At 38.9% G+C, this 16,884-nt stretch overlaps 1 protein-coding gene across 1 annotated transcript in view; it reads right to left on the bottom strand.

Moving 5' to 3' along the window:
* The window catches only part of USP54 (ubiquitin specific peptidase 54), a 36,200-nt gene that overhangs the window by 15,142 nt on the left and 4,174 nt on the right, over nucleotides 1-16,884 (bottom strand). Inside the window, exons 3-10 of the mRNA XM_010138061.1 lie at nucleotides 15,242-15,388; nucleotides 13,057-13,206; nucleotides 11,590-11,758; nucleotides 8,157-8,327; nucleotides 3,966-4,097; nucleotides 3,289-3,669; nucleotides 1,583-1,817; nucleotides 641-780 (exon numbers count right to left, since the gene is read on the bottom strand). Coding sequence (XP_010136363.1) covers nucleotides 641-780; nucleotides 1,583-1,817; nucleotides 3,289-3,669; nucleotides 3,966-4,097; nucleotides 8,157-8,327; nucleotides 11,590-11,758; nucleotides 13,057-13,206; nucleotides 15,242-15,388 — 1,525 coding nt within the window. The remainder of the gene's footprint in view (nucleotides 1-640; nucleotides 781-1,582; nucleotides 1,818-3,288; nucleotides 3,670-3,965; nucleotides 4,098-8,156; nucleotides 8,328-11,589; nucleotides 11,759-13,056; nucleotides 13,207-15,241; nucleotides 15,389-16,884) is intronic.

Genomic DNA, 16,884 nt, shown 5'->3' on the forward strand with positions numbered 1-16,884 from the left:
CTGCAAAAAGCAAATGAAAAGGAGAGGAAAATAAAGCATATCAATGAACTAGTCAACACAGCAGAAATCAATCAGTCATTACTTCAACTATGATCTGTATTCAAAAAGTGTCTCCCCTCCTCCTTTCCCCTTCCCCAGACATTCTCTGGAATAAAGTATTTCCTCAGAATGGTACATAATCACAGTGTATGTATGCAGAAAAGCTCAGCCTTCACCCAAACAACTTGTAAATATCCATTCTCGTTTCTGACATTTCTGAATTTCGTATAGCATTACAAGCTTGTTTTCAGGACTTGTCAATTCTACTAACTTTTTATAAGTTATGCTTGGAAAGATATTTTCCACTGATAGCAGAACACTGAGTTATGGGAAAGAATAGGAATAATGGCTTTACTTTATCCATTAAGTCAAAACTCAAAAAAAATCCAGAGCAATGCAATCAAAGAAATATTCCAAAGTTTTTTGCAACTCCCTTTGGTAAGTCTTGTAAGTTATATTTTGTAAATCTGTGTTACGCTCCTGAATGTTTCTTTTCCCTTTCCTTTTAATTTCACTGCAAAGATAAACATTCAGAAAGCAAAGAACAACTCCAATACAATTTACCTTGCAAAACCACTGCTACCGCAGAAATGTATCTTACCATTTCCAATGGTGTGGGAGCTGTTTGCCCAACTCCCAACTGATGATGTAGACTCCACTTCCAAGATGCTGCTACTGTGAGACTTTGGGATGTTACGCCAGGCAGGAACCAATCCACCTGCTCTCTTCATATGAATGTCCCTCCAAGAAAAGAGTAATTATAGTTTACTCTTCTACTGATTTTCTCAAAAAAAAATATTTTTTCTATCACATAAATATTTATTTGCATTTTAATTTCATTAATAAAAAAGTCCACCATAAGAAAATGTTGGGAGAAACAGAGAAAGTTAACAAGGGGGAGAGGGCCAATAATTCTATTGTCCCCCATAAGAGTATGCAATGCGTATTAAACCCATGGTCTGATAGCTGTTCTCAAAAGGTTCTTACAGCTGAAAAATCTACTATTCTGGCCATAAGCAGTCTCAGTTTGCAATTGCCTGAAGCTTCCTAAGCCAAGGAGAGAAACACATTGTGCTGCCTATTTATTTTTGCATATAAATATTGCAAGTGTCTTGCAAGACTTCAGTGAACCTCTCAAACTGAAAATGCCACAGATTTCTATACAAGACTATTGATTCTTCTTTTGTGCAAGGCTTCTATCAAGCAATGGTTTAAGAGAAACAAAAAGGTCTACGAGCGTTTCAAAGGACAGTCATGAAGTTTGATATTTTAGTTAAGTTTTTAAATCACAGACTACAGGTACAGCTATTTCAAATGCATGATTTTAGTCAACATTTCTCATTCAGCTGAGCCTCATTTCTTTTCCTTCTCACTAGCAGTAAGCTATCAATATACTGACAAGAAAAGGAATCAAACTCACTCAAGATTCCTATTTCCCTTTTACTTTTCCCCTGTCCCAATAAACCTGTACCCCATCATCTAACTACAAAAAAGATATCAAAAGACTTCAATCTCTCCAAAAATGAAGATTGTTGAAATCTACCTCTGGGTGCTTGAGCTTTCAGACAAGGGCATATCCAGACTAACGGGGCTGTTGCTGTTGCGTTCACTGCTTTCATAGCCAGACTCCATCCTCTGTATTAGATGAGGATGTTGATCCACCATATGCTGCTGGGTGCCCCGACCTAGCACACCACGCTTGTATTTGACATTTGACTGGCTCGATCTTGTTTCTTGAACAGTGTGTTCTTTCACCTCACTCTCAATAAAGTCTTTACCTGTCAAGACAAGAGAATAGAGCTTGGTAGAAGATCTGAGCTCCAATACCAGCAAATCATCTACATATACATCAGCTTCTCAACAATGCTTAAATGAAAAGTGGTGCCTTTAATTTAGGTAAAACTAGCAATGTTAAGCAGAAAAACCAATACTTTTACAGCATTCTTAGTAATACTAAGCAATAATCTATTCAACAAATTTATTTTTTAATCTCTCCCCTTGAGTATAATTTACCATATTCTTCTCCTGGTAACAACCAAGTTTGTAAAGAAAATCTTTTCCTCCCCGTAGCAATCTGTACTTGTACAAGATTATTTTGCAGTATACCCAACTGTACTTCCAGTTCATATTTGTTATTGTACTCTGTCATAGACTCTACCATTTACAATTTGATGAGGCTTATACAACACTAGTTCACAGAGGACAGGAAAACTACTTCTTTTTATAATTCTTCCTCTCACTGATTTCACTGTGTCTTCCCACTTGCCTCTTGTTTGCTCCCCCTCTTTTCACTCCCTGGAGCTATGTTCTCTTCCCCTTTGACATTCCCTATACATATTTCTTTATGCTTCCTAATTCTTTTAATTCTCTAGCTCCTTCTAGCCAGTATCATCTGCCCCTCCCTCTCCCCAGGCTCCCAGATTTCTGCAACAGCATCCTCACTAATAACAACTCTACTGCCAGTCACACAAGCCTCTTCCTTCTCATCAGCACACCGTTCTTCAAGCACTCTGAGATGGAAGCACAGCAGCTCCTGTGGCATAACATAAAAACTGGGAACCAGTAACACCTGTTCTCCACGCCACTTACAGTTTCAGGAGCACCCTCCTCTTGATAGGGAGCAAAATGACTGTTACCTTCATTCGCAGACTGAGAAAGGGAAGTGGGGGCTGGGGCAGGAGCAACAAAAGGTAGCCCAAGTTATTTCATAACTGATTTTATTACCTTCAAAAACAGCAAAACTGAGGACAAAGTCTCTAGGTACAGGTTGCACAGCTGCTATGGTGTAAAATGGTCCCAGATAAACCATCACTGGCTGCCACACTCTTATCCTCACAATAAGAACTCAGCACTGATACACAAGGTACTAGCTGCACCATAGTCCGAGCCATCATGTAAAAATACCATCATTAGCCAGATAAAAAAACCAGACCAATACAACAGGCCATTCCAAGGAATGAATTTTCAGATAATGAGCAGTCTAGCCCTGTGTCCATTTAAGCAGTGCAGGTGGTAATGCTTCCCTTACTATTTCCTTACATGTGAAATGGAGTACGCGGAAACAAACAGAAAAATCATATATGCAACATGAATACCCACACAGAAATTAGCCTTCAAGGACACAACTAACCACTGACATAAATGCCACGTTCAAATTTTCACTTTCCTACTTGACTTCAACTAAACTGGATAGTGGAGTATTATAAATTCCACATGCTCTGAAAGAAATATTTCTTCTCAAACTCTTACCTGCTTCTTCCGAGAAGGGGCTAAGTTGAGTGTAGCCACAATGTTTCCTCTTGTCTTTACTGAAGATGCTGTCTATATTTAGAGACTCTCTTTTAGGTCTCCAGGTTGGCCGGTACCTGCTAGATGAACTGGATTTAGACTCACTGCTAGTACTCTCCACTTCCCAGTCTCGACAGTGTGCAGACAGGCTTTTTGAGGGTCGTGTTTCTGCCTGAGCCACACTACTCCCTCCACGAGGGGAATTCTGGATGGTTTGAGAAATTTGCTGTGGTCTGCTGTGGATCATATTGCTCACTGTCTCTTTAAATTCCCTCAGCCTGCTGGTGCTGCTGGATGGTTTGGGGGCAGTTCTGGGGGCTTGTTTCTCCTTCAAGGTTTCTCCTGCAGTTTCCAGAGACAGCAAAAGCCAAAACAACAACTTCAGATTAAACTAGCAACCCCACTTGCAGCGTCTTCCTGCAGACTTTGAAAAGTAAAAAAAAGAAGAAAACCTAACAAAACAATAAAATCCCACAACAAAAACCCTCCAAACAAACAAACAAAAAACCCCCCACAAAACAAGGCAAGACAAAATACAAAGATGTAAGAAACAAGCAGGGAAATACATGTACACATTGAGCATCTTAAAAACACAAAAAAAGAGATATTGATATTTGAAATGAAGTAACATCTCTTGCCTTCACTATGGTATCCTGATGACTGAGCCTCATCTCCTTTTCGCCGAGAGCGGCTAGAACTCCTCTTGCGGTCTGCCAGTGAGCTCTTTTTGGAAACATGCCTCTGATTGCACTCACTGTCCGTCAGGTGCCCTGGAAGGACAGAAGAACACAGAGATGACAAGAGCCTTCGGACTGAGTGTTCTGTGTGCTAGGAGGAGCAGCTCCTCTTTAGGACCTGCAGATACTCCAATGCTAACAGGCAGGTTTGGGTAAGTTTTTGTATCCGAATTTTTTGGTTTTGTTCTGGGGAGAGTGTTCTGTTTTTAAGGTCATAAAAGAGCAATACAGCTCCTCCAAGGTTTCTGGATAATGAGAGCTCGTCCACAGGGAGAAGAAAAAGTTGACTCTGCCTTGTCTTCTAATATGCTAAGGACACCACTTTCTTGCTCTCCAAATAATTTCTCAGTTTTAATGGCCATGAACATGGAACTCCTGAGCACAGCTTGCTTGACATTACTCCGTTGAATGAAAACATAAAACACATGAACGAGTTACCATGTAATAAGAAATCACTGCATGTCATCAGCTGCACTGCACTCTCTTCTCCTGTAGCAAATACTAAGCAATCTGAGTTAGCTTAGTCTACAGTGAGGAAGACTCAGTTGGCTCTCATGGAATAAGCCAGCTAATTCACAACTGCCACAAGCTAAGAGCATACACACAAACCTTCAACACGGATCAGCTGATGTACAACAATATTCCCTTACTACTGCTTACGAGTCTGATTGTTAATATTTTCTCTTGCACGCAATTTATTGCCCATTGTGAAAGTATCTGACATCACTAGTTTTCTGCATTGCCTTTTCTTAGTTTTATGATTCTCACACATTCACGGTCCTAAACCTGCAAGCACAAACACACACATGGCTTTACTCACGTGAGTAGTCCCAAGCAGAGATGCAGGATAAGAAGGGAATTTATGAATAAGCTACAAAGACTTTTCTCTAGCCTTTAAAAATCACCAAATTTTTCAACTTCCACAGGATGACAGGAAAGGAAAATCCCTACTACACAATAGTGGATTAGCAGCACCCAGACTGTATAGCTGGCTCTTCTGACCCTTCCCCCTCTCTAGGAATTCACATAAAAATCAACATTTAAAGCAGATTTTACAAAAAAAATTGTACCTTTGACAGTTGAAAAAATAATTCACTTCAACTACAATTGCTACAAAGATACTACAATAAATGAGTGCAAAGAAATCCAAACAACAAAAAGCAAGCTACGCAAGACTCACATTTCTATTCATTTGCTATGTGGAGAGTGATTTTGTAGGCAAACTCTTCTGAAATAAGCAGATTATATAAAAGAAAATAAATTAAGGAAGTAAAAGAGAAATGTTGCAGTGAAGACAGAAGATGTGCATTTAGGTGACCGAGCATAAGTCAGTGCTTTGAGAATTCTTTTATTTCCTTCACAGCATGGACTGTCACACATCTTTCAGGGACCAAAAGAACAGTATTATTTTATACCTTGTAGTGGTTCGCCTCAAGCTAGAAGAGGCTTATGTTTCACTAAGGAGTGTACAACTTCTCCACTTAAACATTCTCCCCCCACCCAGCAAAGGTCTTTCAACCTCATAGAGTGTGCTTGGTTAGCATCCTTTGAGTACTGTAACAGAAACTATTTAAAGATATTTAGTGCTACTGGAGCTAGGTTACGGTCTGCATAGACTAAATAGAGCCCACCTTAGCCTTGTATTATGAAGGCTGCTAGCTTTGCATGAATATTTTCTCCTCCTTTCATAAATTGCAAGTTTCATCCTATTGTTGCTGCACATTTAATAGTCATGGAGGAGATGCCAAGAACCAGAAGTTTGCGGGATATAGGCTTTATTGTCTTTACTTGGACCCTCTGGAACAAAGACTGAATCAAGCATAATGCATGAAAACAGGAATTACAATCCCAAGAATATTAGCTAACAGTTTACATCTTTTTTTTAATTCACTAAAATAACAAGCCAGGATTTCTGTCTGAGTGCCCAATCATATGCTTAAAACATGTCCCTTGCTGAATTTATCACTTAACTCATTCTCCAGAGGTGAGCTGGCTTTATCAGCAGCAATATTCAAAGGAAAATTTTGGTTTTGTAGGAGTTGCGTGCACGTCTAAGAATACGTTAGAGAAGAGAACGTCATCAAACAGGTTAAGACAGAATGCCCACTATACCCTCCCACTGAAATCTATGTTGCACAAATAAGGCAGCCAGAATACGCACATTTTTCTCAGCAGCACAGGTTGGCAGGAACAAGAGAGGGCTTATGCAGCCACTCTTCTGCCCCCATTCTGAAGTACCCAGGTGCCTGTGGTCATATGACCCAATGGTGGTCTTTCCCCAGAGGACGATGTGGGATAGGGTCCATAATTTTCTGGGCTGGAGTAGTGGATAAATGGCCACTAAATGAAGAATTCTGCTCTTGCCCAGAACGATTCAGTTGACAGGTCAATGTGGATGGCTTCTTTATAGCCCCACGGATCAGCATTTGATGATTGAGCAGTTGTACAAGTCGGCAGACTGACATTTTTGGAAAGGTTTTGGGTTGGTATAAAAAAGGTGAAATGCCCAGACAGGTGGCTAACTAAGGGGACAGGCTGATTATAGCTAAGGCTGAGTTAGGGAAGATAAGGACAACTGAATTTAGGCGGAGAGACGGGCTAAGCTGAAGGGAATAACATAGGATAGAATCAGTAGGAGAAGAAACAAAAAGAAAAGGACAAAGTCACCAAAAACAACAGAACAAAAGGTTACATGCTGAACTTCATGCTTACATGTTTGCAACCATCCCCCATCCTCTCTTTTCTCCTGACTTCTGCAAGGTAAATTTTGCAGGGAGGAACCTAATCCAGTAAACTCTGTGCCACTTTTGAACACCATAAAAACAATATTTCACTAGCATTTTCAATTTTGTCGTCTTTGTTCTCTGAAGATTGACATAAATTTTGTTTACTCATCACTCAAATTCTGCTCCAACTTTACCTTCTTTCTTACACTCTGCCTAAGACTCTGAGTGGAACCTACATGTGAGGTATTTGCTAAAACATTAAAAGTGTTGTTCAGCTATCTAAAACCACGTATTACAGTTACTTGGACCTCTGATGAAGAACTAACAAGTACTAAAAAAAAAAAAATCAACTTGAAACATTTTTTCAAAATTTTGATCTGAAAAATATTTGTACCGCAGACTCTTTCAAATGAACCAAATATGCACATATTGTCGCAATACAAGAGCACAACTATTTTGCAACTAAAAGGACAAGGTGGTATGATAGCTGTTGATATTTTGGTGCAACAAACAGTCGCTAATTCAACTCTTACCAGAAAGCCTATTTAAGGCATAATAAAATAACTTTTCAGACAGACTCAGATCATATTTCTAATGCTCAGGAAGTCTGACCTTAACCCATGCACGAGTTTTCCAGAAGCGATGTTAGCAGTTAGAAGTTAGTGTATCCAGAAACTAGGGTCACTGGGCATGAATAATAGAGGAGATCTAAGCCTTCAGACTTCCAGCTAATCTCTTTTCAACTGAAAACTGTCCAGGCAGACTGTTCAGCTTCCCTAAGGAAGATACATACAGACTGTCTTCTCATTGCGGATTCTCACTTAACTGCTTCCATGGCATAGGCAGGAAACCAACTTATGCTCCTCCCTGGTACAGTAAATACTACCAACATCCACTTACGTAGAAAGTCCTTAATGCCCAAGTATGAGAGATGCTGGTGATGAAAATGCCTTTCCCAAATAGCTGCAACTCCCAAAATGAAGTAACTACCCGTAGATGAGTAAGTAGCACACACAACACTTACCAAACTGCACAGCAGCAATGTACAGGCTCCAACTTACAGAATTAAATAACAAAGACAGCAGATAGGATTGTGGATAACAGAAAACATGTCTGTAAATGTTTGTCCTGCTAGATACAAGTCTACAAAAGCCAACAAGACATTTAAAATTATGCTTAATTTTTGTGAATGCCAATGGTGCCATTTTGTGAATGCCAATGGTTCATTATAAACCAAAACCATTTAGGACGCTAATCACTGTTCACTACTCTATTATAGGTTGTATATAGAGAGATTTTCCACTATAATCCACTGCAGTCATCATATTTAATGACAATGATCACACAGATATAATGGCATCCATACCTGTGTCCCTGCTGCTTTGCGAAGCTGCATCATTCTCCACATTGTAGATGACCGTCCCCTGCGAGTCAGAGGAGAAGTGACTGACCACAGACTCATGGTGTGCCTGTTTGTAAGGATAGCTGTCTGTAGAGGAATCTGTCCTGGTATCGCTCGAGATGGAAGGTTCTCTCCCTAGGGAAGGAAGCAATGTCAAATGTCGGCCTTTTGGGGCTATTATGAAAGTCAGGAGAGGTTGAAGAAAGAAAACAGGCGCAGAAGTTGATAGAAAACCAGAGTACCAAACATACAAACTAAGATTTCAAGAATGCTAGAGCTTATGGACAGGTCCTCTCCTTTGGATGAGGGGAGAAAGTGTCATTCTTTCTGCAAACCTTTATTTCTTTCTCTTTGATAGCTCAAAATTTATCAAATCCTTCTATTATGCAAAATTGAACTATGTCCACTGAACTGAAAGTACACATTAGTACCACACTGAAATTATTTTTCATTTATTTTTGATGCTGTCAAGTGTAATTAAAATATGAAATAGACTGCTTCAGGGGAAGTCAAAGTTAAAAATTAGTGATGTACAAAATATTAAGGGTAATAAGAACATAGTAAGTTATAATTAACACATTTATTCTGTTATGAATCAAAAGCTTGCTTAGTAAAACTTTTACTGAAATTGTATTACCTAAAGCAAAGTAACCTGCTCCTTCTCAAGAAGCTAGCATTGATTCCCCTGAACAAGTGGGATACTGAAAACGATGAAGCATCGTGATTCAACTTCAGTATGGTAATTCCTAAACTCATTAAAAGAGAAGACAACAACCTCCTCCTACCACTTTCAGTACATAAAAGTAAAAATCTGAACAGTTCGAAGACTGTTGGCCATTTTATATAAGTATACACTCCTGGATATACAGGTTATTCATTTCGTACTCATTTCTCAGTGGAGAATACATAAAAATATATTCTCAGTCATTCCCATGTTTAATCGCAAACACTCAGCCTGAGGGCACTTCACATTTTCGGTGATAGTAAGTCCTGTAGTTGATGTCCTTTTCAAGGATGCCAAAAGACTTTTGAAGTCAGAAACTTCACCCCACCTCCTTATTTGTTAAAAATCTTATTGGTCTGAAGAAACACAGAATAGAACTGTTAACAGAGATGACAGTCACAGGAAGAAAGGTGAATGTAGGCAACAGGAATCAGAGCTGTGGAACTGGGTACTAGAAAACCATTTGTAAACTGAAGTCTTTATTCAACAGAAAATAAAAAATAGTAAGAAGAGGACTTTGCACGTAGCTTCACAACATTTCGTGCCAGCATCCTTGACAATCTTTCCTCAATAACCCGTAGTATCAGATCTTGATGAGATTGGATGCATTTATCAGATTCCCCTGATAGAAGTTCAGGTGCACTACTGTGATTAATAACTTAAGAATAAGCAATCTCTGTTCATTTCTGAGTTATGGGCTGTGGTTATCTGGTAATACTAAGGAACCCAGAAGATGTTGCAGTTACACTTAGTGAGACACAAAAAGGCCATTCTGAAAAACGGGTATTAAGGTAGAAAACTCTGGATATCAACAAGGCGAGAAAATAATTCACCTCTATTTGACAGGAAAATGTGTAGGGTACAATTTCCCCTGGAACTTCAAGCCACAGTATCTCACAAATTCTCTCAAGAGCTTCGTATTAATGTTAAACACGGTAGACTACAGGAATAAACCTTGAGGACTCACCAAATGTTTTTGAAATGAAAGAATGGGTTACTCACTATACCCTTCTGAATTTTATCTGAAAGGAAACACCTTTTTTATATATATATTTGGTATTCATCTTCCTGAAATGGCTTTAGAATACAACAATATTAGATACTGCAAAGGCAATGAGTAGAAGGGTTATCTGTGCATTTCCTGCAGAACAGCAAGACAAATTTACAGTGTATATTGACCTGAGAAGGGCTTGTAGAAGTGCTCACAATTGATACATAGCCCTGAATGCCCTCCTCTCCCTCCACCAGACTTCCCGTTTTTCTGGCAACAGGAAGATAGGTTTATAAATTGCAAGGTACCCTGTTAAGCAAGAAGTGAAGGTTATCTTACCAATGTTTTTATTTGTATTTATTTTTAAGAGGAGTTTGAGATCTATTTCCTTACTGGTAAATCATCAACACATAAATAAGGAGACAGCAGATGTTCTCTACAGTTTCATTGAACAGGAAGCATAAAGTTAGCTATTGGCCAGGAAAACCATGAAGTATTCTTGGAATCACAGTTGTATAAATAGGCTACAATACTACAAGAAAGTTTGTATTTCTGGTCTTAGTCTTGCCTTGTTGTTCTTGGCAACTTATAAATCCTTCTCTAATTCAGGATATTCTCTGCAAACATCCAAAAATAGAAACAATCTTCTTTTGCAAAGCCATTACAATATAAACTTAGCCACTGGTTTTATTTTCACTCTATTTGGATTGCAATTGCATACCTTTCTCAAAATTTACCTATTCCTCTTTAAATGAAACCTCAAACCCCAAGGGTGTGACTAAATGTCCAATATTACCCAGAATTTCAGTAAATTAACAGCCTGTTCAGACCACTACTGATATCTTGTAGTAGCAGTGCAAGTTCTAACCTCTGAAGCACCTAACTTGGACATACCTAATTCAACTGACTACCATTAATACAAAGAATTCAGGAAGTAGCTTGTGTTGAAAGCCTCTGAGATGTTAAGTGCTACATATCTATAGCTGTACATCTTTTTTAATGCAAAACAGACTATGAAAAATGAATTAATAAACAGGATCTATGAGCATATCCCTTTGCCAATTCCTTCCCCCACTTCAGTCTCCCACAAATCAGTTCATATATCTTGCACTGCTTTATCTGAAGACAAGCCAAACGCTGAAGATATGCTGCAGTGATTCTGTCTCTTTTTTTATTTTTTAATAGAAGAGTATTTCTTTCCCTTCCCCCCACATCCCTTCACCACTCTAGTAATGGACACATTTATGATGTTTCCTTAATATTTATTTTCCCTAACTTCTCTCCTGAGAAGTTATTCTGCAGCTTTTTTAAAATTTTTATGTGTTTGTGCATCTCTGATCTCATTCCCTTTCTGTCAAAACTGCTGACAGGTTTATGAACTCTGTCACTAAAGTCATAAGGTATTGTTCCTCTCTATGTCCATGCCACAACAGGTGCTTCAGGTTTTCTTTTCCCTCCAGTTTCTTCCTCCAAACCTGTTTGGAAAAGATTGCTATCCAAACAATTGACAGTCTGGGGCTGAGAGAGAGGTTCAAAGGTGAAACACTGAAAGCCCTCTTCAGAATTCTGTATCACCTTTGATAAGCAACAAGGACCCCTGCTAACAAAAACACACCCAAAAAAAAAAATTACACGAAACATTACAGCATAAACGTTAAGTCATAATAGTCCAGACTGCTTACCAGAGTCTTCACTATCATAGCAAGTCCTGCTATATTGTTGTAAATCCACTTGAGGGGGCAAGTCTTGCGTCGACACTGGAGTTCCTCTTGGATCTGCATACAGCAGCAGCAAAGGCTGATAGTGGCCCTTAATGCACTTTGTCACCACATCTTTCCATTTTGGACCAATCTAAATAAACAACCATTTAAAAAATGCACAAGAAAGGTTTTCTGTCATCATTTTCTAGAATAAGCTCTCTTCATTCCTCTCATATGTCTTTCAGAGTTTGATTTTCCACTGACTCTCTTTAATACTTCCTATATCCAGCACTGAAGTGGACTTAACAAGGAAGGTCTGGAACCAATCCAATTAAAATTAAGATATTCACCATCTCAAGGCTAAACAAATTACAATTCCTCCTAAAAATACAACTACAAAAATAATCCTTCCCCTTTCAGACTTTTTTTCCCATAAAAAGCTTTGCAACCTTTGAAACGTTCTAACTTTGCATCGTTCAAAAAAACCCCAAAACTTGTTAACAAAATGTTTTAATCCATCAATCAGCATAAACAAAGTGAACAGTAGATGACAACAACAGCATGACAGCAAATTCAAGTCAAAGGTAACCACTTTGGTGCGTGAGTATTTCTGCTGTTACACAAACCCTGCAAGTATTTTGATAGGACAGGCAGTAATTCACAGTTATATTAATCTCAAAAACCTTCTCCATATACTAATACAGGTTTCTCCTGATACAATGAACATCTATTCCAACAAATTCAATCCATATACGAGTATGGCACTACAGTACCTATCCTTGGCAAAGTTTTGCTGCAGAGAAATGCGACTGTGAACAAATGCAAGGATTAGAGTTTTCCCTTTGAGACTCTGCTTGGCATGACCACAGGAGAAAATTTTCCTCTCTCATCTTCGTGCTTCCACGAGTAAAAGGAATAAAAGGAGAGTGGTGTGAAGTAATGCCAAACAAACTAATGGAATGTAATAATGGTGTGCCAAGATCCCAGCACTGGTATCTTAAATGTCAAGGACCTCATGCTTGGTGAAAAGCAGGGGGGAAGCTCTAACAGAAGAGGAAAATTTGTTGTTGGCAGCAACCACTAGGGAAGACTGGCATCTAGATACTTCAACAAAGAACCTAAAAAGCAGGCACTGAATAGCTATACCACATGTCAGCAAAGGAAAGAGATGTATGTTGGCTTTGTGCACAAGCAAACTGTAGGTTTTCAAACAGCAGCATAAAAGCAACACTAGCAGCCAACAGAACAGGACAAAGAAGAGGGCTTTGGAGACTTCTGGTATGCTTTTTTGAGAACACTTTGCTCAGAAAAAGGAGCAGAGTTGTAGATCTTGAGTGAAAAAATTTATTGAAATCTGTACAAAACATTATGGATCTACCGGGTAGATCTACTTATGTAAGCAGCTAACAAACTTCTAACACATTATTTTTCTACACATTATTTTCTCACCTCTTTGACATGAGCATCATCAAAGTACATCCACTTGCGGATTTTAGTTTGGAAGAAGAAGGTAGAATAGTGTTTTCCATAGTAACAGATCATTCCCACCAAATACAGCTCTGAGTGTTTTGCTCTGTCATCAGTTACTCTGAAGAAGAGCTTCAAGTAAGAAAAATGAAAGGAGAAATAAATAAAATGCCCATAATTTTACATACTGCTTTATGTTTGAAGACCTTAAAATTCTGTAGAGGTGTCAGGTTTTTACTTCAAAAGACGGAGAAAACAAGGCAATAAATACATAATTAAGCAATGTTTAAGCAAACCCAGTGACATAAACAAGGAACAGACTACTACCAAATCACCAGATGCTCAAGAATCAAGTCAGTGTTGGGAGTCTGTGGCTGTACTTTAAGGAAGACATTTAAAACAATGACATAATGCCTTTTCAGAATTTGAAGCATGGTTCTGTTCTGAAAACATGTATTCTCTGTGTCATGCTTGCTGGTTATATCAAATTATGTTTAAAACATTAATTCCTCTTTGCTTTGTAGAAAACAAAGCAGTTCTGGCAGCGAACAGCTGGCATTTTTTCTGACTTAAGCCAAGACAAATTTATGACAACCCCACATAAATCACAGAATGGTAGGGGTTAGAAGGGACCTCTGCAGATCATCCAGTCCAATCTCACTAACAGAGCAGGCTCACCAGAGCACGCTGCACAGCATTGTGTCCAGGCAGATTTTGAGTATCTCCAGAGAAGGAGACTCCATGACCCCTCTGTGCAGCCTGTTCCAGTGCTCCGCCACCCTCAAAGTAAAGAAGTTTTTCCTCATATTCAGATGAAGCTTCCTGTGTTCCAGTTGGTGTCCGTTGGCCCTTGTCCTGTTGTTGGGCACCACTGAAGAGAGTCTGGTTCCACCCTCTTGACACCCACCCTTTAGATATTCATAAGCATTGATAAGATCCCCCTCTCAGTCTTCTCTAGGCTAAACAGAACCAGGTCTCTCAGCCTTTCCTCGTACAAGAGATGTTTCAGTCCCCTCATCATCTTTGTAGCCCTCCACTGGACTCCAGTAGTTCCTTGTCTCACTTGAACTGGGGAGCCCAGAAGTGGACACTGTACTCCAGATGTGGCCTCACTGGGGCACAGCAGAGGTGGAGTAGAACCTCCCTTGACCTGATGGCCACACTCTTCTTCCTGCACCCCAATAAACTACTGGCCTTCTTGGCCACAAGGGCACATTTCTGGCTCATGGTTAACTTGTTGTCCACAAATAATTAACATAAAACAACATAAAAAATGAATGGAAGACATTAGTAGGTCAGAAGAATTCAGCATACTGAAAAAATTCTTTTGACTATTTAACTGACCATGTGTTACTTAAAAATGCACAAGACTCATTTTTTAGTGCATTACTGCTTTACTATGCAAGGACCACACTGTTTCATGACCACATTTCCACTAGCTCAAACTGATTTTGGTACACTGCGCACTTACTTTTTAATATATGTGTATATATAAATATATACTTTATTTTAATGTAATACCTTGATGCCACAATAAGACATAGCTACAATTTGGCATATCAATAATTCAGCTCTAAAGCATCAGCTAGTGTAGAATAAGCGAATCCTCTAGGGGACAAACATCCTAAATATTAATTTAATCTATCATTCAATCACACAGTGCCAGCCACCATCTCTCAGAGGCTGCTCAGTTATAAATAAATCCTAAGTGTTACGACCACTTCAATGAAAAGAGGATTTAAAGAAGTTAAAAAAAAACCCCAAACCATCAACCCCAAACTGCATTTTGTCTACTAAAGAAACGGAAATAAACTTCTGTTTTTCAAAATCGAAGAGTACATATGTATTTTCATAGAAATAGCACAAACCCCAATCCAACATTTCCTTGCACTTGAAAGTATTTTTTTATTCAGTAAGGCTTTATTTTCTGGAGTAATTTTTAATTTTCAGGCATTTCAGAAATTCAAGAATATGCGATTACACTAGTACTTTCACAGGTTTTGTGAAGAATTCAGAAACAGGGCAGATCCAAGGATCTGCCCTCTATTCCTCTATGGACACCAAAAAGGTAAAGGTGGTGACTTTTTATTTTTCCTCAACCCACTACTAAAGACAACCATGAGAAAGACTGTGTATGTAGGTAGGATCAAAATACTAAAAAACTCACATCTCCCAGTTTAAGGCAAGTGCCCAGACTGTGAATCACATCCTCAGCCAGATCAGAGTGGTCTGAGTCCCAAACCAAACCAATGGTGATGATCTGTGGAGAGTTCATCAGCACACGACGAATACGGATCTTTTCCCCACAGTTACTCTGAGGATTTAAATAAAATAGAACATTTAATACATCGTTCTCTTATAATGTTAGGGCAAGGTATTGACAATTATACAATTCAAAAGTACAGCTTCCAAAGAGGTGGTGGTGAGACACAGCAGATACAATATGAGCAGTGTCAAGATACGAGCTTACGTCGCAGATTAGGAGTGTTACCAAGACCATCTGGCATTTGCAAGCTTTAAAGCAAACGCCGCTGATTCTTCCTCATAGTACTGATAACAATTAAAAGGTATGGCACAGAAGTAGGCTTATTTAAAAAAAAGATAAGCAAGCATACATGAAAGATCCCCAAATATTTTTAGGAATTGGAGGGAAAGCTCACTTTCTTCTGATCAGAATCTCAGATTAAAAACTATATTCACAGAGTCTGATGCTTTATATGACAGTACCAGAAAAACCTTTAAGACGCTGCTTTGCTGTTAAAAGTGGGCGTTGTTCTACATGGTACCTCAAGCACCTTATATTAGAATAATTAGGTCAGTATTAATGTAAATATGAGAGCAACATCTGGAAGATCAGGAGAATAAAAAGTACTTTACTAATCCATAGCAGTTCTTAACTTATTTCCCTGTTTCCCTTTTGCTTCTCATTTTTTATTTTTCAAATAACTACCAGTGATTATTGACTGGCCAGTCTCCCCTCACTCTATAGCCAGAGTAATTCTCAGAGATAATCTTGCCTGCGAAGCTAAGACGTTTCCCAGCAGCCCTTCCAATCCATCACCTGCTGGAATTGCAGGCATCTTTAAAGCACCATGAACAAAGCTCACCATCTGAATTACGAGATTATCACTGTAATTTTAGCAAACAGGACATCACCCTTTTTTTTGGGGGTGGGGGTGGTGTAACTATGACAAAGTCCCTTTGCAACACTCACGCTGCGCCTGTGGTAGGTCACAAAGGTACCTCTGCAGGATTCCAGAAAAAAACAATTTCATACTGAGGGTAGTTTCTCATCTATTCAGAAGCCAGTTTCACATATGGATATAATAATTTCTGACACTACAACCAGGGAAGAGATCACAAAGCATTTCTTCCCCACAGCAATCTACAAAATGAACCAGACTTTCAGACCCAGTTATCAATGGGAGACAAAAAAGAGAAACTAAAACACCAGAAAGAAACGAGCTTAACAACAAGATAATCAAGGCAGGTTTGTTGTGGGTTTTGGGTTTTTTTGTTTTGTTTTTTTACAGGTAGAGGACTGTGGTGGTGAAATGTAGATGTGATGTTTTAATATTAATACGAGTATATTCACAAATATTTTGCAAGGATCAACGTACAAGCATTCTTGTGGATTACCTCACAACAAACCTGTCTTACTCTCAAATCATCTCCTTCAGCTAGTTAACATCAGCACTTTATGCAAGACAGGAGGAATGTGGCATCCTGATAAAAAGCTTCCCTTGGATAGCTTTTAGGCCACTCTTAGCAACACCTCAACAGAAAAATTTCTCAAATAGGGAAAGCAGG

Source organism: Buceros rhinoceros, unplaced genomic scaffold (assembly GCF_000710305.1).
Source record: "Buceros rhinoceros silvestris isolate BGI_N320 unplaced genomic scaffold, ASM71030v1 scaffold22940, whole genome shotgun sequence".
Taxonomy (NCBI): domain Eukaryota; kingdom Metazoa; phylum Chordata; class Aves; order Bucerotiformes; family Bucerotidae; genus Buceros; species Buceros rhinoceros.